Source organism: Anguilla rostrata, chromosome 5, assembly GCF_018555375.3.
Source record: "Anguilla rostrata isolate EN2019 chromosome 5, ASM1855537v3, whole genome shotgun sequence".
Classification (NCBI taxonomy): Eukaryota; Metazoa; Chordata; class Actinopteri; order Anguilliformes; family Anguillidae; genus Anguilla; species Anguilla rostrata.
In genome coordinates, this window is record NC_057937.1 from 42,971,533 (window position 1) to 42,995,437 (window position 23,905).

Consider the following 23,905-nt stretch of genomic DNA (forward strand, 5'->3'; position numbering starts at 1 on the left):
CTTTCATTTATGGAAACAAGAAAGCATTAAAATTTGTTCAAATTAGTCACGATCCCCTCTGAATGGAAATGGTCCAATTCTGGAGGTGATAATACAGTGCTGTGAAAAAGCCTCCTTCTTCCTGATTTCCTCTATTAAATATTTGTCACACTGAATGGTTTCAGATAATTAGACAAAATGTAACATTAGACAAAGAGAAACAGAGTAAACACAAAACATATTTTTACATTATTTCACTTCTTTAATGAAAAAAGTTATCATTCATGTGAAAAATCACCCCTTTACTCACTCCACCAATTACCCAAATTGAAATGACAATTAGATTCAGCTGACTGAACACAGCCAGGCTTGATTGCAGCCAGCCCAGTGGTATCTAAAACTCACTCATATTGAACTTTACCATCAAAGTGAAGCAGTCATCACAAAGTTTCTACAAAAACACCACAATCAGAGTAAATTCCAGAAGAGATGAGGAAAAAATGTGTTAAAATATATCAGTCTGGAAAGGGTTACAAAGCCATTTATAAGGTTCAGACTGGGACTCCACCACTGTAAGAGCCATTATCTCCACATGGAAAACACTTGAATCAGTGGTGAAACTTCACAAGAGCGTCCAGCCTGCCAAAATTTCTCCAGGGGCATGGCAACCCGGAAGTCACAAAAGATCCCAGAAAAAAAGCCCCTCTAGCCGCAGCTAAGGTCAGTGAGTTCATGACTCCACAATAATAATTTATGGAAGATTTGCAAGGTAGAAACCACTGCTAAAAGTCAAAAGTGGAACTTGTTGGATGACGTGTCCCATTCTGTTTTGCATAAAGCAAATACAGCATTTCGCAATAAGAACATCATCCCAAAAGTCCAACATGGTGGAGGTAGCATGATGGTGTGGGGATGCTTTGCTGCCTCTGGTCCTGGATGACTTGAAGGAATCATGCACTGTGCTGTACCAGAGAATTCATGTCCTGTCATCTGGCCGTGAGCTGAAGCTGAAGTGTAATTGGGTTAAGCAGCAAGACAATGATCCAAAGCACAAAAGCAAGTTCACTGAAAAGAAACAAAATGAAAGTTTTGGAGTGATGTAGTCTAAGTCCGGACATGAACCCAACAGAGATGCTGTGGCAGGACATGAGACGAGCAGTTCATGCTCGGAAAACTACCAGTTTGTCTGAATTAAAGCAGTTATGCAAAGAGTGGGCTAAAATTCCTCCACAGCAATGTGAAAGACTGATATCAAATTCTAGTAAGTGTTTGGTTGCAGTTATTGCTGCTAAAGGTGGTGCAACCAGTGTAGTTTAAGGGGGTAATTACTTTTTCACAAGTGATATGGGTGTTGGATAACTTTTTTTATTAAATAAATGAAATAAAAAAAATTGAAATGTGTTTCGTGTTTACTCAAGCTCCCTTTGTCGAATATTACATTCGTCCAAAGATCGGAAACCATTCAGTGTTACAAATATGCAACAGAGGAAATCAATATAGGGGCCAATTTTTTTCACGGCAATATGTCTGTATGACAGAGCCAGAATGTTTCTTTCTCTGTGAAGCACTTTCAATTTACACTTAAGTACAGTAGGACACAGTCAAAACAACATTCTTTCATTGCACAGAGAAATACAAATTAACCAGAATTTACTGGGGTGGGTAAACAAATACAGGTTTTACAGGAGTTGGGACGAGTGTGTCAACAAAATTCAAATTTATTTACCTTCAGCTGAGACTTGGGGTGTACTGACAGGCTACGGCATCAAAGTTAAGAAAATGATTGAACTTTTTTTTTTTTTTTTTTAAACAAGACAAATTCAAAATGTTTCACATTTTGGAGGTGCCCATACTATAAGGTATACAGTAAAAATGACTTTAAATACCTCAATACATATTGCGCTACAATGCAACAGCTTTGATCGGTGCAATTGATTTCTCAATCTTATCCGACTCTCATGAAAACTGAAATACCGCCTCACTGCATGAGGTTGTTATGGCGATTAGTTGTTGTGTCAACCCGTAAAGTGAACTGCAGTGGTTACTTCCTAAAGGACACTTTGCCCAATCACAGCCCAGGATTTAAGTTGTTAGGTCACAAAAGCTATGCCTGTCGCTAGTCTTCAGTTGTACTATGAAATGCGTTCAACCTGAAAATCGGCACGAGTGTGACTTTTATTGTCACCTGTGTAAAAAAAAAACATCCACCCTTACATTAAGAGCAAAAACACACAAGGTAAAGTGCAGCTAAAGAAAGAGTTAATACTGAAGAACAGCTTTTGTAAACAATGCAAAAAATCTTTTACATTATACAACTTTGTTTTCTGAAAGAAAGAATAAAAAATTAACAGGCTGCACTCAATAACATTTTTAAAAAATGACAGTGACAGTGCTAATATTAATATGAAATAAAATCATGGATTAATCAACAAGTGATGCATGACATTTCAGTAATTTAGCTTACAGGGAATTTACACAGGCATGCATAAAGTGGTTCTCCTATGGTTTCACACGTTCTTAGAGAGCATGGTGTAAGAATTCCATGTTTTTGGAAGATTACATACAAAAATATAATAATACATGAACTACTCATAAGAAATTTGCATTAAATGCATGTCACAGCACAGCTCAAGTCTGCCGCTGCTTCAACAAACACTAGCATAGAGATCTGCCCTTCCCTCGTCTCACCTCACAACCAAACAGTGCCCCCCTGTGGTCTCATTTACTTGAGATGCAAGAAGCAAGTGTCTTCCACAGGAGAAGATGCAATGCGCTATGATGTGCATCAATTATGCATGGCAAAGCCTGTTGAATTTAAACATAAAATAACAATAAAAGCCGCAAAGACACTCAAAAGTAAGAAAGATATCCCCCCTAGTTAGATACATTTGATATGTTATAATTTGTCGATTTCAATTTATTCTCATTAGATCATTTGTTAAAAACAACTAGAGCAGAAAGTCCTTGAACCAAAGTACACTATTGCACACCTTTGATGACTGAAATAGTTCTGCACAGTTCTCCAAGCGATAATAGCTTGGAGAAGGTAGGTGAAAAGTACACTGAAGGGAACTTAAAAAAGCTAATTTCTGAATTTTTCTGAAGAATCATACAAGTGAAGTCCTCTCCAAGGTGCTTTTCACTCAAAGTGCCAGCATTGCTACCTCCCTCCACTACACCATACGGTGGCAATAATCACCAGACAGCTGTACTCAAAAGGTTTCTAAACCACAAACACCTACTTAGACATTCTTGCTAATATACTACTGTTTTTATAAAAGTGCTGTATTACAGCTATTCAATGCAATCAAGCATAGCTTCAGTCACAGCTTGTTAATCTGTTATTAAAAGCCGAATGTTTGCACATAGCTTTTCCTATCCTTCTTTTTATTTCCCATGTCCAAGGCTATGACACAGAACCGTCAATACGAAACAGGCCATTATTTAAAGCGCAATTAAACAGCTGTAAACTACCGTCACTAAGCAACTGACTCAACTGATCAAGATGACACGATAAGCTTTGGTAGAAAATAAAAGCAAAGTCTAGGGAAAAAGAAAACGCTCACACTTCTCTTTCATACTGAAGCAGCTTGTTGTGGTGCACCTCTTCTCGTTTTTGTAACAACTCTGGCTATAATGACTGGGCATTTAGACTTGGGATGCTGAAGTGTGTTTAATGATCATGGATAGAATCCTTCTCATAGTAAAAAAGATATCAAGGGCACCCAAGAAGTGTGCAAATGCGAAGACAACATTAAAACAAGGATTCCAATCAAAAGGTGTGTTGTCCTGCTAAAAGCATTAGGCAGTAAGCAAAGTTTAAGCCTGGGACAAAGACACAAATCTGGGTATGTAGTCAGAAAAAAAGGGCCAAGTGAATCCCAGAGACGGGGAGGTCAAGGCTCTGCTACGGTTCACGGAGGTCAAGGTGCCAGGGGAGGTCAACACTGACGCCTCATCAGCAGGTCCACGTACATGCTCCTTTTTTCAGCTTTCGTTTCTTCTTTTTGAGACGGGACAAAGAGACTTCCCCCCCACCGAGGCGGAGGGAACAGGCGGCCCCCGGCAGCAGCCGGCTGAGAGCCCTGGGTTATGGCTGGGAGGCATGGCGCCCTCCCGAGGAAGCAGAGAGAAGAGGTCTGTGTTTGGTCCGCGGAGGTGCAGAGTTCCGTTAGAGCAGCGCGCATCGGAAGAAGCTGCTCTTCTTGGATCGGCTCTCCGTGATCTTCACCGGTCCCCCTCCACCTGACGGATTGCTGTCATTCTGCCAGAGAAAATGGAAGCGGGGGTGGTGATGGGATTGAGTCGGCTTAAGGAGCACGGTCTTCGGTTAGAGTGGTACACTGAATTTCTTTCCCTGAATTCTATTTTCTCAATAGTATTGCCTAAGGCCTGATGGAGGAATGTAATGGAGGCACAAATGCAGCTCAGAATGACCTTAGACATCTATAGGTACGGCACACAGAATGGATCATTCTGCACTCTCTCCTCCGCCCGGATTCAGTTCCTCAATTACAGTGATCACCTCAAAGCACACACTCACCATTTTTCTGTTGAGTCTTGTCATGATGTCTCTCCCGAGTGTGAAAAAGGCCTGTTAAAGATTCAATGCAACAAAGAAGAACATTAAAATCTGCCATTTGCAAAGCGAGGGAGTAACCCCTTTCTTTTACAACGCACTCAACATAAGAGCATTATATAGCTACATTAATATGCTATTTTATGTAGCTATATAATGCTATTTTAAACTGAAAAGATACAAAGACAGGTGGGAATAAAAACGTTATGAAACATTACAGAACAACTTAAAATTAACAACAAAAAAAGTAAAGGTGACAAACAGTCCATTGTATATTATTTAAAGTTTGTCAGTCATAATCAGAAGTGATACGATGTGTATTTTTCTTACCTCTTCCACATTTATGCTGGATTTTGCACTGGTTTCCAGGAATTTGATCCCATAATCTATTGCTAACTGAAATAAAAAAGATTAGCAAAATTAACAGCCATCATTGATACCACATGTCATTATTGTTTCAATCACAAACCGTGATATATCATCACACTAAAGACAATGCAAATGGTATGTTATCAGTCTTCCAGAAGAGAAGATCAACTGAGGTCAGTGTGATTGGTAATGATTCCACACAACATAAACAGTAGGAGTTCACCAGCATCCCAGCCAATTCCTAATCTGGTTTACTGATTGGCCTATCTGGTAAAAATCTTCCCTCAGCACCTTGGCTGATGAGTGGTGAACTTTCAGAATTGACAGCTGTCAATGTACGCTGAAACTGATACTGAAAACCACAGAAACTTTCTAATAAAAGACTTTCAGGGGGAGGTAGAACAGGAAATCCAACCTACCTTTTCTCCCCTCTCTTTGTACACTTGTCTCTTGTCGTTCATGTCACATTTGTTCCCTAGGATCATCCTCTCCACGTCTGAAGATGCATGCTAGAAACAGGAAAAACAAGAAAAACTGCATTTGAAACATGGAGAACACATGAATTACATCTGACACAGGGAAAGAGCTGCCAGCCAGGAGAGCATGTCACCATGCTCATGCTATGTTTCTCATTTGCTCTAAAACATACACAGTCTTTTCATTTTATGGCTAATTCACTTGAAATCAGTTAAAGTGAATGCAACAATCCCAAATCAAATACAATCCGTCATAACTTTTTGGCTGATACTAATATTACCCCAATATTATTGTGCATCTAGATTTAATATCATGAAAAATGTATTGTTATGCATGAAATATTACCTGAAACAATAAATATAGTATTACCTGAGACTATAACCTGAAACACAACGTGCAGCATTTGTATCATAAACTATTTTGGGGCTCACCTCCTCGATGTTCCGGATCCAATTCTTGATGTTTTCGAAGGATTTCTCATTGGTGATGTCATACACCAGCATTATGCCCTGGGCATCAAGAGGACGGGTCAGTACATCAGCAATATAAATAAACAGCAGTATGCTTGTGAATCACACAGGCGATGCTCAATCGAACATACAACATCCCTGCACAGGCGCAAACATTTCTCAACTTTCCAAATCAGCTTGTCGTGCTTTACCGGATGTCAGCTGGGTTAGAGCAATCACAACCTGCCAGCTGAACTGAAACCATATCTGGCTCCGGTTTGTTTTTCATTTTTTAACTAATCCTTAGCCTCCTGGTCAATTGGGACCCTGAAGTTTTAAGTGTGCATATGACGGGAAAGAGGACTCCCACAGTGTCTGTGAAAGGTGGTTCTGTGAAGGCGGGAGTCATCTCACCATCGCTCCGCGATAGTAAGCCGTGGTGATGGTCCTGAACCTCTCCTGCCCTGCCGTGTCCCTGTGAAAGACATAAAATGTCTGATTCCACTCCAGCAAACAAACACGCATTCAAATCTTCTCCAGCTAACGGACACAATAACAGTTATAATCTGTGAAAGACAATCACACTCCACCTGTAAACTGCCTCTGTGAAAAAGCCACAAACACACATTTAACTCCACTCTGGCTATAAACTGTTAAATCCACCCCATCTACATACAGTGTCCTCATGAAAGACAAAGGCACACATTTAAATTCAGCCTAGATCGAAGCTTTCATTTTAAAACCGTTTGGTGTCCTCCTTACCTCAGCAAACTGAGTAGATTTTTATCTTGCAGAGTGGACTTGTTCTGTCACATAGGACTAAACCACCCACTCCCGTTCACGTGCCCCCCCAGCCCCTAACAGACCTCTGCTTCTCACTTCACTCACTCCACATCTGCAGTCGCTCCACACTGCTGACTGATATTCTCACTAGTCTGCTCCTCTGTGTCAGGAGTTACAAATGCGGGTCATGAGATTTGTGCTCTTCAAATAGGCGCAGATACCCACTGGCACGGCAGGATGAAACTAAGAGAGCTCCGTACAGCTGGGTTTAGTCAGTTCCACCCCTAACCTACTCCTCTATACAAACTGCACGGCTCAATTTCATAGACCATGAAAACAATCAGCATGTATGTCTCGGCAGGCCCCACAAGAAAATATCATCCACAGAAGAATTGAAGTATTTCAGCAAAGACAGGCTAGCATAATACCAGACTAAGCACACACAGAGAAACACACATGCTCACAAGCACAGTTTAGACAGTGTGTATGCTACTTACCATATTTGGAGCTTAATTTTCTTGCCGTCCAGTTCTATTGTTCTAATCTTGAAGTCGATCCCTGGAATCACAGCAGAGGGGGAGAAAGTGTGTCAATGCTTTTCACATGACCATCCAGCGAAACGCACGCAGGGCCCAAGAAGGTAATTCCACCACAGCCTGCTTTTGTCCCACGCCACAATGGATTTGATTAAATAGCACCCCTCACCCCCTTATCAAATCAGATCCATAGCACTGTGGGGCTATAGCAGCTGAGAAGCTCAGTTGCCAGTTTTTTCACAGGCGCAGTTAAGCTTCCGCTCCAGATCAAGCTGTTCTCCACTGTGCTGAGAGCCTGTTCTTTAGCTGGGTGCACCACACAAACCTCTTAACAATGGCTTTTTAGAAACCCTGTAAAATGCAGGCAAACGCACCCAGAATCTGCATGAAGCTGCAATGGACACACAGTGGATATGAAACCAGGCTGCAGGGCCACTTATCTTTGTGACAGAAATAACCTGCATTAATTCACAGTGAGATTTTGAAACCTGACCTCTGACCCTGACAGAAGCACCCGATGATTTGCACAGAAACAGTTGGGTGATTATTCGGCATTGGCCCTGCAAACCTCCATGGCTAAAGTGACAGTGACAAACACCTCACCGCTACCCGGCATGAATAACAACAGCACCTCAGAAAAGTACCCACACAAGCCCTAGTGGCCCACCCGCCAATCCGGCCGCACCTTGACCTCTTGCATTCCTATTCTTTAATGCAGTCACTAAGCTTTGCCACTGCAGTTTTGCTGGGTTGAATTAGATTAGAAGGTGTGGGGGGAGGGGAACTGGGCAGGCGCAGTACAGCAAATGCTACAGCACAACTCTGAGAGTCACCTTGGCAGCATCTCTGCATACATTCATTTAGGATACACTGAGGAGCCAAATGCTCACAGCTGATTGGTTGTTAGATCGGTCATATTTCCCTTAAAGTGAAATGTATTTTACTATCTTTTACTTTCAGCCTTGCTTTTACGGCTAAAAGCCAAGGGAGCAGGAAACCATTACAGCCCAGTCTGGACATGCTCACGCTGCATTCAAATCAGGGCCATTAGAACCCAGCCTGGACCCGCACAATAACTCCCATGCCAAATAATAGCAGTTCAACATCTGTCATGAATGACTTCCCCAGCCCTGCAGGTTTTCCAGCTCACCAGCAATAGAACTGTCCAATTAAGCCCATAGCCATGTCTCCAGTGGTTCACAAGTTCCCTAGGCAGTGGACTAGCTAGGGTATCAGCCGACACCCTAGTTAGTTCACTATACAGAGGACTAGTGGACCATTTGGGACACGTGGAATTAGTATACTCAATAGTAGGCAAGTAAGCTGTTTCGGACATGGCCCATGACTTCAATCAAGCTGTCAAGAAACAAGAAGGGACCAAAGCCTACAGCCACTTTAGACCTCTAGGACCAGAGCTGAGTGCATTGTAGACACTGTAGCCCTCCTGAACCAGAACTGAGTACCCCTGTTATAGACTAAACCAGGATTAATCCAATGAACTCACCTGCCCTGAAACATAGCTGCTACCAAAAGCCCCAAAGCCACAGTTCATAAAGCTTGAACTTAAATAACCTCATTCAGACTACATGCCCCCTTAATAAGAAACCATCGCAATAAACTTGAGCAACAGCTGTCTCTGCCCATTGTTCATATCCTCACCTCCCTCCCAGCCAACTGTTGTACACCAGAGGGCTAAAACCCCTGCTGGCTTCCTAACACTAGCCCATCTTCTGAAAAGATGCCTTGATGACTAACAGCACTCTCTGAGGATCAAAAACCCAATAAGTGTGGACACAGCAAGTGAGAAAAGGACAGATGTGATACAGGGCGTGTGGTTTTGACTTCGAGAATCTGCCTGCAAGAGCAAACACTGCAGTTTTGAAAAAGGACCTGGTGTGACTTCCAATACAAAACAGAATAAAATAGAATAGCACAGGTACAGAAAAAAAAACTGCAAAAAAAATGTCCACTATCCAGAAGGGGGAAACCTGCATTACAGACAGCCCGTTTTTCTCAGTCAAAAAAGAAATTTGCAAAAAAGGCTTTTAAAAATACAAAATACAGCTATATAACCTTATACTGGACAGACAAAACAACATCTTGTTTGTTATTTAGCCTTTAGTGGGACAGGCAAACATTCAGAACCAAAACTGTTGTGCTAGGCAGCCAGCACAAATGCTCAGACTGACTGAATGAGTTAATGAGCCATAAGATGGGGCAGAGCAGGCTGTTACTCGCGCAGCATGTGACAGACAGGCACAGGAAGTGGTGTGCGCCACAGACGGTGAGCCGGGAGCACGCTCGCGCCCGCCGGCAGCTCGCCGTTTCCGGGAAGATGTGCCTCGGCCCACCGGCCGTAGCGCCGTCCGCCTCCTCCCCTTTCCTGTGACCCCCGCGAGTACGCTTGCGGGGGAGGGGCGGGGCTAAACGCCACCGCTTTAATCAGGCGACGCGGCGGTTCAGCGAGAACGCAGCGTATGGTGCGGGGCGGAGTCCACCTGTTGTGAGGTCAGGGTTTAGATAATGAAGCACAGGCAACACCGAGACCTACAGCAAGCTGATGAACTGAAATGCTTCTGAAAGCAGCCAAATAGTACCGTTAATTAAATGTGACTAAAAATTATACAGAATTAAAAAATGTAATGTTTTTTTTTTGTTGAGTTAGCATAGAACTATAGTGATTCATGGTACTTTCTTCTACATGAAGCGGACAAGTTGCAGAACACAAATGCTGTATTTGAAGCAAACAAAAAGTGTTTAAGAAACATCTCAACGGTCAACTGCGAGGTTCGCATTCAACTGCAGAGAGCAAAGGAAACACGTTTGAGCGTGTGCTCATTTGAGAGGAAGAGCACGAGCCTCATGACTGCACTCTCGCCAAACCCCAGGAAGCGGAATGGAGATGCTTGTCTGCGGCGGATGGGGAAGCCTGCATTGTGGCCAGGGCCTAGGGGCCCTGACCTTTCTCTGGGCAGAGAGGAAGTGATGTCGCCACAGTTCTGAGCTGGCAGAAGAATGCAGGAACCCCCCCCCCCCACCCCCAAATTTTCCTCTATAACCCAACCAGCACACTGTCACGAGATCCAGGGCCTTTAGAAAGCCTTCTGTTCGCTTGAGTCACCGCAGACCGGACGGGACCGAACAAGGGAAGGGCGTGGCTCTACCGCGATCCCAGCGCACACTTAACCAACACAAAGAACCAGAGATCAGGAGTGCCTTCATTAACTTCCTTCCAAATGGGAAATCTTGACCCTTGCTTCCAGCTACAACAAACTGCAAGTGCCCTTGTGGTCCTGAATTGTTCAAACCATAAAAGCACTTGCCATTAGTACCTCCCTACACCCCACCACACGCCCACATGTTAGCTGTCAAGCAGAGCCTAGCCTCGCACTGCTAGTTCTCCTGTAGCACTGTGTGGCCTGTAGTGTGGAAAAGGGTCAGCGGCTTTCAGGGGACTGTATAACAGGAGCGCACACACTTCAGCTGTAGTGCTTCACACAAGTGTGGGAGGCACAGAGACGCAAACAGCAATTCCACGTCATCAGGGGAAAAACGGGGGAAATTCAATGACTGAGTAATCTTGCAAGGGCTTAGCCTGAACCTTGGGGCCCACAGGGCAGAGCAGCACGGTACAGCCCTCAATCTTTTTTAACAGCACTGAAAGCTTTGGAGTTTCCTGGCTCATATGCCTTCTGCATCCCCCCACCCTCCACTAGGCCCTGGCTGCATACCCAGCTCCCCGGGGCCGCAGGGAAATGATCCAGAAAAGCACTGAGCTCAATATGGATCACAGTGTGTCGGCACACAAACCAACACGATCCTTCACTTACTCTCCCTGGGTGTGAAACATGGGGAAAAAACAGTGGCTTGTGACCAAGAGACCTGTAAGAATGGAGCTTCACTAACCAAAATTACTGGGCGATTTTTCCAAAAGGACCTCAAACATTTCTTGTTTCTCAAAACAACGATTATAAAAAACTGCTGAGAATTCAGTCAAAGGTAAAGCAGTCATTTTGAGAACAGAATTCTATAGTGTTCTGGGTTTATTTGGGGAGTGTTGATATCCAAAGTCAGTTTGTTTTTCTCTGATGAAAAACACACGCAAGCACTTCATGACACAAATTTTGCTGTTTTCACTAAACATGAAAAAATGCTTTTCGGCTGGGTGAGAATCCACCACGCAAAATCACAGGCTCACATCTGCTGCGCTCATGTAAAACGATATAAAGATCATCAAACAAAAATGTTTTGGAAGATTTAATGTGGTATTAGCAATGATACAGCATTTGCTGAATTACTCTATGTGCCATTGTCCCCACCCCATTCATATAAGACAATATGTCCATCCGATAGCCTACCTGAAATTAATCCTTCTAGGCTCATAAAAATGTTAGCAGAACACCTTAACACAAAGCTAATATTTTGGTTCCATACTTTTACCGTTAAATATGTCAGGTGATGGCTAGTAGTATAGGGCACTGGGAAGCAAATAGGTTTAATGTGAAATAAAGCCGATTTATCCAGCTGAGTAAGTTGCTGGATAAGACCATCTGCTAAATGCCTGCAATTCAATGAAGTAAAGTAAGTTTTCATAAATAAATAACATTTCCAAAGATATCTTCTTCACCAACTTCATAAAGCAAGCTCAAAATAAAAACATGGCTACTTTAATGGCAGGTAAAGGTTTCAATTTTCAACAGGCTCTGCCAGGTTGTAACAGCACATGTGCTAAATCACCCAAATCCAACTCCATCTTAAAATAAGCGGACAACTTCAAGGAAAAGAATAGCTTACCATTTAAACATCGCGGGAAGTAGCCTATTATTTTGGGCCAACAACACATTTATTAAACAAAACTTACTAATGATGATAGCTCTAATCTTAGGTCCTTTTTAATGGGTTGAGGCAACACATAATTAAATGAAGCAGTCTTTTTTACAGCCAATCGGATTTTTCTGAAATTTTACGACTTTCACAGACAAAGACAATGGCTGTGGAGGACCAGCCTATACACACAGGAAAGGCATGAGAGCCTGTAGAAGTCACAACACTGACTCACGCACGAAAGGCAACCTTTAAAACAATAAGAGTAGGGAGTGATATTTTTCTACAGAAGTTCCACTGAAATAAACAGTGGAAACTGTCTGTTAATTAAAGGCATCTACATAAGACTGAAGATAGGATGTCCTTCTACAGCACTGGGTTATAGTGCAGACCTAGTTCACAACTGGCTATTGCATTACTTAGGATATGGTCATAAGGTATGGCCCCCGCTAATAACATAAGAGTGACGTCACTGATTATTTGGGTTGCAGTATATGTGCCAACTGTGTACGAACTGTACAAAATGACTTCAGAGTACTGCAAAGTAAGAAGATCCAGCAATTGGCGACACATAGTTCTTTCTCCCAAATCAAAGAGAGGAAGTTTCAGTGATGGAATGGGTATAGAAATATGACTGGGCATTCAAAGTTGGAAGAAAAAAAAAAATATATATATATATTTATATATGTATATATACGCAGATTTAAGTTGGATTTGAAAAAAGCATTTTGACTCTGCTTTGCCTCACTTTGCCTTGGAAACAAGCAGAGTGCTTCTGCTCTATTGGACATGACACAGCTCACAACCAATTTGCTTCATTTCAGTCACCTGCCATCCGCACCACAGGGGAAATGCAGCAATACAGGTCTTCTGTTGTTGTTTCTGTTTAATTTCAAATGGAAATAACACTAAGGGAAACAAAAGAATTTCAACAAGCAACCAAAATTTTCTAAAATAACATTCAAAATAATTAAGTAAATTCAGTGCATTACATGGGTATACACTGAATTACATTCGAATGGAGGGGAACACCACTTTTTTGGCCCACATTTTACAGAAAATAAAACAGATTTGAAATGAGCGAGAATTTCCTTGTGGGAAACACTAGCCTGCAGTGCATGCTTACAGCCTGAACATTGCAGACACATTATTTAATATTAAATGAGTAGTAAGACATAGAAGGGATGATACCACCACACCAGCTGGCAGCTGTTTATTTCTGCTAAAACTAAGTCGGCAAAACCGGGCTGCGTTTTTGAAGCTCAATTTGTCTTGTTGAGAGATGTTGCTCATTAGCGCCAGTGCGGTTGGCTCCAACATACGTGTTTCTGTTTTAATGCAAGTCAATGGTATCAATGCAGTCAAAGTACAAAGTCAATCATTTTCTTCCATAAGAAAATTTAGTTGCAATAGGTGTTTTTTCCACGTCTAATGTCTCTCCATGTGCTGATTTGTTATAGGCTAATTATTGTGTTATTTGGACAAGACCGTCATATTTTGTGGAATAATCTCTGGACAGTTTGAATCACTGCCAAGTCACTGTATCTCACGTGCTTAGTGGACAACTGGACTTCATGTCTCTACGGCGCAGGATCTGGCACAAATTTGTACAACATGGCAGTGCCCACAAATTGCTCTTCCCAGGATTCAAAACACTTTTCACCAAGCCCATGGAGAATCAATGGGTGACATCACAGTGACTTTGCCCATATTTATCTAACGTCTATGGCTAAAACAAGTGGCAGAATTGTGCTTAATATGGCCAAATTATATAAGAACACATGATCACACACATGAAAAGGAAAACACAAAAATTTCAAATTGAAACTTATAATTTTATATTTAAAATTATAACGTAGTAGTATTTCTCTGGGATCTGAAATCAGAGACTTTTTTTGAGTTCAATAATTCAGGCCTAGTACCTCTGAAGTGCATGGTGTGTGAGTTGTAAGTCACACCTACATAACACAACTTAATTTGACTCAAATACAAGATCAAAGCATCCATTCTCAAAAACTATTTTTTAAAGGTATAACATTATGCTGTTGACTTTTATTTACTCTAAGTCATCTGTTTTCTAACAGCACAAAATATGACAAGAAAAGCTCCCCAACCATTTCTGGTACAATTACCCTCATATCCATGGCATTTATAAGGCTAAAATAAGGACACATCCTGGATTTGTCCATAATCCTACTCTCAAATAATTGGAACGGCAGAGAGGAAAAGTATGGTGTCATGCCAATCCAGGTGACATACACGGTACCAGTCACAGTGGGTTAGGGTTTCCAAACTGGAATGTTTGGTTTTTAAATGATTTGTCCATGTCCAGTTTGCAACTGGTCCCAAGTAATTGATGAAAGAAATTTGCTGGTAGCTTGTAATGAATAATGAGTTTGAGTGTCAATGACTCCCTGGTCTGACGACCCCCTTCCTGCCAACCCTCGTCCGACAGCTCATGACCTTTTTGCGATTACGCTTCCAGCTGTGCATGCTGCCTGGTTTTACAAGTTCTAAATCTGGCAACCCTACTGGGGATATATCAAAGAATACATTGTGTCCTTTGCTCGAGATTTACACTGGAGTTATTCTGCCAAATTTAAAATACCTATAACGTTAGGAAGCATTCACTTAAAACACTCACAACTTAAGCTAACTAAATTATTTATCATCATTCTGAATTCATTTAGAGATAATAAAGTATTTTGTTTCAGGGTTCGCTCCAAGGAGTACCAGGTATCTGGAACACAGAATCTAAAGGCAGTCTTACCAAGATTTGACTTGACCTTTAAGACAGGAGCATGCCTATATAGATCCCCATGGTCCAAGATGGAAAAATATTCCCTTGACTATCCTCTGCCTATAGGCCATAGGAAAACAAGATTTGTTCCAGTACAGGAAAACCAGGTTCATTCTTAAATTATTTACCAGATTGTCAATGTGAGTCTTAAAAGTAAATTTGGCATCAGGCCAAATGCCTAGATATTTAGAGACTTTCTCTATGCTAGCACCACTTAATGCATTCGTCATCAGGTTTGAGTATTCACAATTTCTTGCCTTTGATCAATAACATGCATTTCGTTTTAGATTAATTTAACACAGGCTTGAGATCTGTCAGTGCATGCAGCAAATAATTAAAAGCAGATAGAAGATTTTCAACAGTTATATGTATAGAATGACGAAGGCCATAAATTGCGTCATCAGCATAAAAGTGGAACTGCGCAGAAGTTATAGAAGGAACAAGATCATTAATATACAGGGTAAACAAGAGTGTTAATAAGGTAGAATCCTGAGGAACTCCTGTTGTGACACTCAATGATTCAGATCATATAGCTACTAGGCCTACCTAAAACCATGCACTCAGATCTACAGTACAAGAGAGGATGTTCTAGAACCACTTGAGAGCTGTGGCATGGAGGCCAATTAAGGAGAGTTTACGTAAAAGAATGAAATGATCAATCGTATCGAGAGCCTAAGCCAAATCTACAAAAATCACTGCGCAGGATTGATGATTGTCCAAAGCTGATAAAATATCATTTCTGACTAAGGAGGTAGCAGTGATGTTCAGACTTAAAACCAGACTGTTGGTGACATAAGACTGAAAGACTAGCCAGGAACACCTTAAGCTGCGCATTTATCAGTGACCTAAAATTTCTGCTAAGCAAGGTAACACAGAAATTATAATCGCCAAAGTCTCCCACTTTATGTAAAGGGAGTACATAGGCAGGCTTCCAAACTTTGGGGATTACACTATTGTTCATAGTTTAGTTAGATGATATATAGGCAGAATGCATTTTGTAATTAGCGGCACAGCAAGTCTGAGAAAAAATAGATCTAGGCCATCAGCTCCAGGTGAATAAGTTGAATAATATGAGTTAATAGATATAAGTGCAGCTAACACTTCAGATGAGGTAAATAGGGAAAGAGTAAAATTGGGGATGTAAGTCAAGGACTGATGGATGATCTGTTTTGATGCTCTCTATCAAAGAGTTGGCCAGCAGCAATATAATTAAAATGCTTATTAAGGGAGCTCCTATTTGTGGCAAGATCGTAAATAAGCAATTTTCATAATTAATCTGTACAGGAAGGGAAGAATTATGATAGTTATTACAAGTCTTTGCTGATTTCCAGAATTGTGATGCATTTCTGCCAGAACTAGTAAGCAAACTGTAATATTTAGCTTTTGCATTTAGCAAAAACAATTAGCCACCATTTTAACTAGTCTACTGAAAAGTGTGTTTCAAGTTTAGAAAAGCTACTCCTGTGATATTCTGAGTTTGGTTTAAAGGAGTACCATGGTGGTTGAACGTGACACTTCCCAGTTGTCTTCAGGCAACAACAAAACAAATGTGCATAATTTTTTTATTCTTCAGTCATTTCAATGTACTTTAAAACGTATTTTTCTAAGCCTAAATTTCCCACTATAAAAATTCACCCGAACCGTCTGGGCGTGGTAATGAGAACTGTCAGTTAGCTATGATTGACAGACCGTGCCCCGTTACTATAGCTCCCCCCATGATACGCTCTCTTTGGGAGACTGAATTTTCACAAGCTAGCTAGCTTAGTAGTATATCAAGTATCGATAGATAGCTAAGGTAAGGACGTTGACTTATATCCAATTATAATTTTTGCTATCTAGCTAGCCAAGTTAAGATAAAAGCACAACTATAACGTCCTCATAAAAGCAAACTAGCAAGCTAACGTTATCGATAACATTGCCTTATGAAAGCAAACCTCCTAGCTAGCTAACGTTAGCTAGCTAGCTAAATGAATATAACCAGAAATAATCTAAAGGCACTCTAATTTAAGTGAACCTAACGTTAGTCAAATATTTGCATTGTCTGAACAGCAGGGCGGTGTGTCCTGTCAGATTTCTTTACGGGGCGTGGAAATGGGAGTGGTTACTGTATTCGTGACGTAGAAAAATGACAACTTTCTCAACCGGTTGAAAATAGGACGATGAATTTAAAACGCATATTTCTCCAAAAATACAGAACGGACATATTTAATACTTTACTTACTGTGTTTCTTCAATGCCTCTTGTGCAAATAGCACATAAAACCGAGAAAGTGTGAAAATCACCATGGTACTCCTTTAAAATCAGACCAGACGTCCTTGTATTCATCAGGTATGTCTTTTAGAAAACCAAATTAATATCCCATACCAATTAATTCATAATCTGTACAACCAGAGATCAAATCACTAAAATGATCAATGGCATATTCAGCAACAGGAGGACGGCGACTAAAATAGACAAGTTTTTCTGTCCCAGGAGTAATCTCAGACCAAGAAAATCAAATAGATTTTTCAATGAAGCACACAGACAGAAAGCATGATTTGATGTAAATTGCTACACCACCAGCCCTTCCAGTTCTATCAGATCTAAAAATATTCTAACCCGCAGTCGTTACAGTGGAATCAGCAACACTAGTGTTTAGCCAAGTTTCAGTCAGTACTAGGGCATCTGGGTCAGCATGAGAGACAAGGACGTTTATATGATCCATTTTCTGACTTTGTAATTGAAGCTGCGAGGGGGGTCTGAATTTTATGTAGATTGCTAATGTGCCTAGCAACATCAACATTAATTTTTCTTGGCCTATTTCAAGAAAACCCTATGTTGGGCTAACAGAATCCAACGGTCCGAGCCCACTAGAAGAACTGTTACAATACAAGGGGAATTAGAGTAATTTAGCAGACGCTCTTATCCAGAGCACATAACTTTTTACATACTGTAACATCCATTTATACAGCTGGATATATACTGAAGCAATGCAGACTGAGTACCCTGCAGATTTAGGCAGTGTCAATGGTTTAAGTTACAAGACCAGTTCCTTACCTATTGTACTACACTGCCGGCCACTGGCGTGGAACCAGTGCATGAGAAACTCGACCCCAGGGGCCATCAATCGCTCCTGGAGTGGTTAAAAGCTGTCCTGTGGTTGGGATGACTGTATACAATGGTGGATACAATACAGTATGTTCGCTGCCAGTGCCTGAGGACCAGCTTTGTCTGGGCGAAGGCCATCCAATCTATAGAAATGACTTTGATCTCATAATAAGAGTAGCCAATGTTTTGGAGGGGCCCCCAAATTATTTTTTGCCTAGGGCCCCCAAAATTCTAGGAACAGCTCTGCTGGTCTCAGCTCCACAGTGTAAAATGTATGAATAATGTCAAAGCTAACTCCAGCACAGGACTGGTCAAAAGGCAATAAACACTTTCCTGCCATTATTTTGTAACAATGAGCTCAGAATAGTGTAGCCATTTCTGACCATTCAGTAGATAAGCACATAAGGTATTTCTGCATCTGCAGTAACAGCATAATTTTCAAATATGAATCATAACCTGCTTACATTTTTTATTGTGGGAATTAGGTGATATTAGCTCTAGTGCAGTGTATATGATATGATGTTACATTAAGCACATTTGCTCAGCTTGTGGCTCTAGTGAAATTCATGACAGAAACCTCACATCTGTTGGATGTAAAATGGATCATTCCTACTATAGTTTATATAGTTCCGTTTAAATTGTGGGAGAAATGAAACTGTTCTTTCCTCTGAAGGCATGATTTTTTTCAATGAACTGGTATTCACAAGTGACTCAAGAGATGCAACTCTAACTGCAAAAGGATTCATTTCATAGATGACCAAAGCCCAGCTTTCACACTGACTGGGCCAATAAAAAACAAACAAACCCCTCTGAATGGAGAATGTTTTCATGGACAACACTGCAGTACTGACAGTGTCAGTCTCCATGCTTCACCCCCCACCCCAGTCTTACAATTCACTGTAAACTGAGTTCTGAGCTCTCATATCTGACAGTTAAAACTATTTACATTCACACATGAATCCCACAGAAGAGAAGCAGCTCTGTGTCCTTTCATATTTTTTTTGTGAAAAGACAAAAGAGGGAAGTCCATACAGTCCTCAATATTTTTTTTTACAAAGGAGTTTAAGGTTTCACATACTCCGGTATTTGCACATACCAGAAATAGAGCCATGGTTTTCTCTCAAAGATATCACTATGTAAGGAAATATAATAAATACAGCTCTTGCTTACATATGCTTCATCACACTTTTGATTTAATTAACATAACATAACATAACATAATGACAAGAACAGGCCATTCAGCCCAACAATGCTCGCAATTTTCCTGACTAAATTGTAAATTGTACCTAGTGCTTCAATTACCTACAGACTAGATAGAATCTAACACAGTATCAAGCCTGGTCTTGAAAATCCCCAGGGTTTCAGCCAGTGGTTTCCAGTTTTTTTCAGTAGAGTGCAAGTTACAGTTATAGCTAACCCAACAGGGAGATATTTCCCTTAATTTACAACACAAGCAGTTCCACTTCTACTGTAGGTCTACACACCTGACCAAAAATGAAAACCTCAAGAATGGAATTAAAATAATCAATAAAATTTTAGATAGGACATTTCACATCAGATGAATGAGTGTTCATGATCATCAATCTTGCATATTTATTTTTTATATATTATGTAATATCCAAGGAATGATAATGATTTCAAAGTGGAACATCTATAAACTGCTAGTTGCATTACCTTGGAGCAGACAAATCATAGCATACAGGCTACAGCATATTACATCAGGTTTAAGCTAAATGAAGGTTACCATTATTATGCAGAAAACATCACAATCATACAAGGATATATTTTAGCAGTATAAACATTAATATTAGCCTATACAATTCAAATAATTTGAAACATGAACAAACAAAATCATATGTTCATGACACATGGGGAACACTAAAACAGGCTTGTAAACATAACTTCAGCAATAATGAAATGAAATGAAATTTTTATTTCGGTCTGCATTCAACAATAGTAAGTTTACAAGAAAGGAGGCAGATACTCAAATATCACAAACTAAAAACATAAGGAAGGAAAGCCATGCCAAATATTTGAAAGTTCAACAAATGAGTAACAAACACATATTTTTCTGAGTGGTAGGCCAATTGCCAGCTTCTTAAACCAGATTCAACTACTCTGCATATATAAAATATTGCCTACTATTATAAGGTTACTTATTCAATTACTGATTCATAGTGACAATAAAAACTATGCCTAAATACTGCTCTGTACATTTGATATTACAATTTAATGAGGGTTTCCAGTTGTACAAAAAACACTGTTTTTTTCTGTATGAAACGTATTCATTCAGTACTTTTGTTGTATTCTTCATGGGACTTTCCAGCAGGGACTCTAGTTGAAAATGAAAGTCCATGGAATGGGTGACATACTGTAGGGGGTTCCTGTTTGTTTCTGCAACTCAATTACATCACTGCAGACTTTCCCCATTTCCACTAGCCTGGGAATTCCACAAAACTCACTCTGAATTCTGCCTAATCAATAAGTTCACTATGCTCCAGAACCCAGAGCAGTCGCATTGCAAAACCATGAGCTACATGCCCCCGCTGTTTTCACTCACCAAACTGAGAAATTAGAAGCAAGTAAAAGATTTCCGGGCAAAAGCACACTTTGTATACTCAGCACACTGCTACACGGTCTTCAATGAAGCACGATGGTCTCACCTTTACATATAGGTTACTTTACTGCACACAGTGATTACAAAAACTGTCAAATTAATATTTCTATAGTCCTGGAAATTAGTCAGTTAAGAGAAGTAGAGATGTTTATTAATAGTGCAGTAAGTACACAGACAGTCATTAATGTGTAATTTTGCAGTACATTGGAAGATGAGTGGATGATTTTCCTCTGAATGTAGATACAGGTGCAGGTTCTGTAAGAAGGCATGTTTCAAGAGAATATAAATATAAAATGTGAGTAGGTTCCTGTCAGTATTTTTAAGTTTCTAGCCAAATATCCCATTTGTTGTAAATCAAAGTATTATGATTTAACTATGTTGGACAGAAACTGGTGGGTTCCAACTAGGCTACGTGCAAACGGTCACAATAATGGTAACCTCAACACAAAATTACTGACGCACTCAAATACTCCCAGAAGCAAGGGAAGATACCTTCCTGCTTTGAACATCCTGTATTAAGTGCTGCCTGTAAATTCTTTCTTGCAAGAACAATTTGTGACTACATTTGGCAAACTAATTCTATACATTTCACGTGACTGTCCATTTCCTTAGTAACAACATCTCAAAATAAAAACAATGACATTCTGACGCGATTGGAGCATGTACGCTACAATCACATCCAATATGTTGAACAACCTGATTTCATTTAAGTTTTCAACCAGTTCTATGAGCTTTCCTACCCAAAATGATATGCTGTATACCAAAGCCAACAACATACTCTGTAACCCACAACTTTATCTTTCAGGTGCAACGTAAAACATAGCTACGTCTATGAAGCTATACAAGCCGAAAGCATAAATTCAGTTTGGAAGGCGAGGGTTTACCCGGCATCAGCTGTAAAGCTCAACATTGTCCTGCGCCATTCATTCCATTGCAACCACTCCTTTCCGATGAGGGTAGGGAAGCACCGTTAATTACCCGTATAACTACCTAGCTAGTTTCATTTTCTAGTCCTGAATGACCCAATGTTATAACACTCTATCTGCATCACAGAGCAAGCGTGTAGTCTGTGTATTTAGCTAGCTAGACATTTGAGTATTATCCCCTTGTCTGTATTAATTTGGCGCAACCTACAAGTCACAGTGATAAAGTACTGAATGGAAATCATGAATGCCCAATTGACAGATTCATCTCAGAAATCAAGGCAGTACCAATGCAACAAGATAGCTACGAAATGTATAACTGTTGTCTGTTTAGCTAAACAATCAATGATTTTCATATCGTGTGGCATTCAAATTAGCTTAACTGAACGCTTCGGTACGCTGTCTTTTCAAAATGCAATTAACAAGCAAGAGGTAACTAATGGCTGCAGTAAAGCCATTTCCAGCCACAACTGTAGCGAACATGAACATGCTAGTTTTGGGGCCTTTTCCCGTGTCAGTGCCCTCTTATCGTTTTGTATTACTAGCAAGCTAACATTAACTCAGTCAGCATGCTTCTCTTGCACTCCAAATGATCAACAAAGACAGAACCGTGTAAACTGACCTATTGTGGATATGAAGGTGGTGTTGAATGCGTCTTCGCTGAACCTGAAGAGCAGACAGGTTTTGCCCACTCCGCTGTCTCCTATGAGTAGGAGTTTGAACAGATAATCGTACGTTTTCGCCATTTTCCCCCACCGCTGTCTCCGCTTGATAATGACAATGTAGCGGGGCAGAGTAGCACACTGTATCCATACAGTGAAGGGAAGAGAGGGCGTGAGACCAATGACGTCAATAGCTGTCTTGTCGTGCAGAACACATGCATAGAGTTTTGGTCCGTGTAGTTTTTGATGGTAAATCGCTGACTGTCAATTTCTATCTGCGGCAATCTGCCCATGCAATGTCTTTGTTTGCAGACTGGAGAATGTACAAAGCTGTTATTAGTCGTCGTACCCAAAAAATTGTGTTTAATCGGTCCGATTAACTTTAGTTCCAGCGCAGCCCAATGATTGTATCTGGCAAATGTAATACGTGTGCTTTACACAATCAAGTATACCTTTATGTCGGGTGGTTTGTACCTCGTAAAGTTATCTAGAGGTTCAAGTGACAAAGCATGTAACGACAGCCAGTCATTATCACCCTTTTGGATAAGAGTGCAGGCTGAGTAGTAGGATACTGTACATCCACAGAGCTTTCCAAATCAGGGCCCTGTTCCGTACGTGGCTAACTGAATTAACAAGATTAGTTAGTTAACATTTTGGGTCCTGGTAACAGGCACATTTTATATGCTGTTGGCGACGCTGAAAATATCAGGGAAGTCATAATATGCCGAGCAGTCAGGAAACTGTAACTTTCATTGAAAATGCATATCATGAGATTTTCTGGTCATGCAAGGGTGAGCACTATTAAGGAAGGTTTGCATGTAGTCGCAGGTAAATTTTATATGATTCTTATGAGGGCTTCACAATCCTTCAATTTACATAACTAATACATGTTTCTATACAGTTTCCAAATGTCCTTGGTGTGCTAGACTGTACACAGTCCCATTAAAGCACCTTCTGGGCACATGAGGGGGATTATGTTAATAAAAAGTCATTCCACTGCATGAATGTACACACAGTGGCACAGTGTTTCATAACTTTCAGGAAAGGTTAGTGTTTCATAACCTTCAGGAAACAATAGTGACAATTCTGATACAAAGAATGTGGCCTATGTTTCTGCTTCAGCTACAGCCATACCACCATGTACCCTGCTCGTGCTGAATGATTGAAGCTAAGAAAATTTAGGGTTGGTTAGTATTTCTATAGGAGTCTTCATGGGAAAACTAAGCTCCTGCTGGAAATGGTGTTCCATCTGGTCATAATTAAAACCACAATGTACCAGTGCAGTAATGGGGACACTGTGCTGTAGGAAATGCTGTTTTTTAGATGAGAAGTTAAACCAAGGTGTCTGACTCACTGTGGTCATTAAAGATCCCATGACACTCATTTCAAAGAGGAGGGGATTCCCTGGTGTCCTGGCTAAATTCCCAACCTAGCTGTCTCCACCTGCCACCTAATCACCCGCTGATTTAATTGGCTGAAATGGTTCTCTCCCTCTCCACATCAGCTGATGTGTGGTGACTGGTGAACGTCTGGTGCAAAATGGCTGCTGTGCACCCATCACCTGGGTGAGTGTTGCACATTGGTGGTGGTTGAGGTGAGTTTTCCCCTCATCATTTTAAAGCGCTTTGACTTGCCAGCTGGTGAGAAAAGTGCTATATAGATGCAAGGAATTATTATTATTATTATTATTATTATTATTATTATTATTATTCTGGTGAAAATTACAAATGTTTTTATTCTCAGATTATCTGTGACTCTACATGCCTCATCAGTAATATTGAGGCAAAGTGGCCTAGGATCTGTCCATGATGCATGCTTCT

At 40.7% G+C, this 23,905-nt stretch overlaps 1 protein-coding gene across 2 annotated transcripts; it reads right to left on the reverse strand.

The window, feature by feature from the left end:
• Positions 1-218: 218 nt before the first annotated feature.
• Positions 219-22,272, reverse strand: rab8b (RAB8B, member RAS oncogene family). Of its 2 annotated transcripts, none has more exons than XM_064336341.1 (8): positions 22,046-22,272; positions 7,134-7,194; positions 6,268-6,328; positions 5,836-5,913; positions 5,347-5,436; positions 4,889-4,954; positions 4,523-4,573; positions 219-4,243 (listed from the first exon to the last, which is right to left on the reverse strand). In XM_064336341.1, exons 1-8 carry the CDS (start codon positions 22,167-22,169, stop codon positions 4,151-4,153), a joined length of 624 nt encoding a protein of 207 aa, XP_064192411.1. In that variant the 5' UTR covers positions 22,170-22,272; the 3' UTR covers positions 219-4,150. The 2 variants fall into 2 exon arrangements, with proteins under 2 accessions (XP_064192411.1, XP_064192412.1); XM_064336342.1 differs by lacking the exon at positions 22,046-22,272 and adding an exon at positions 21,385-21,881.
• Positions 22,273-23,905: the final 1,633 nt, after the last annotated feature.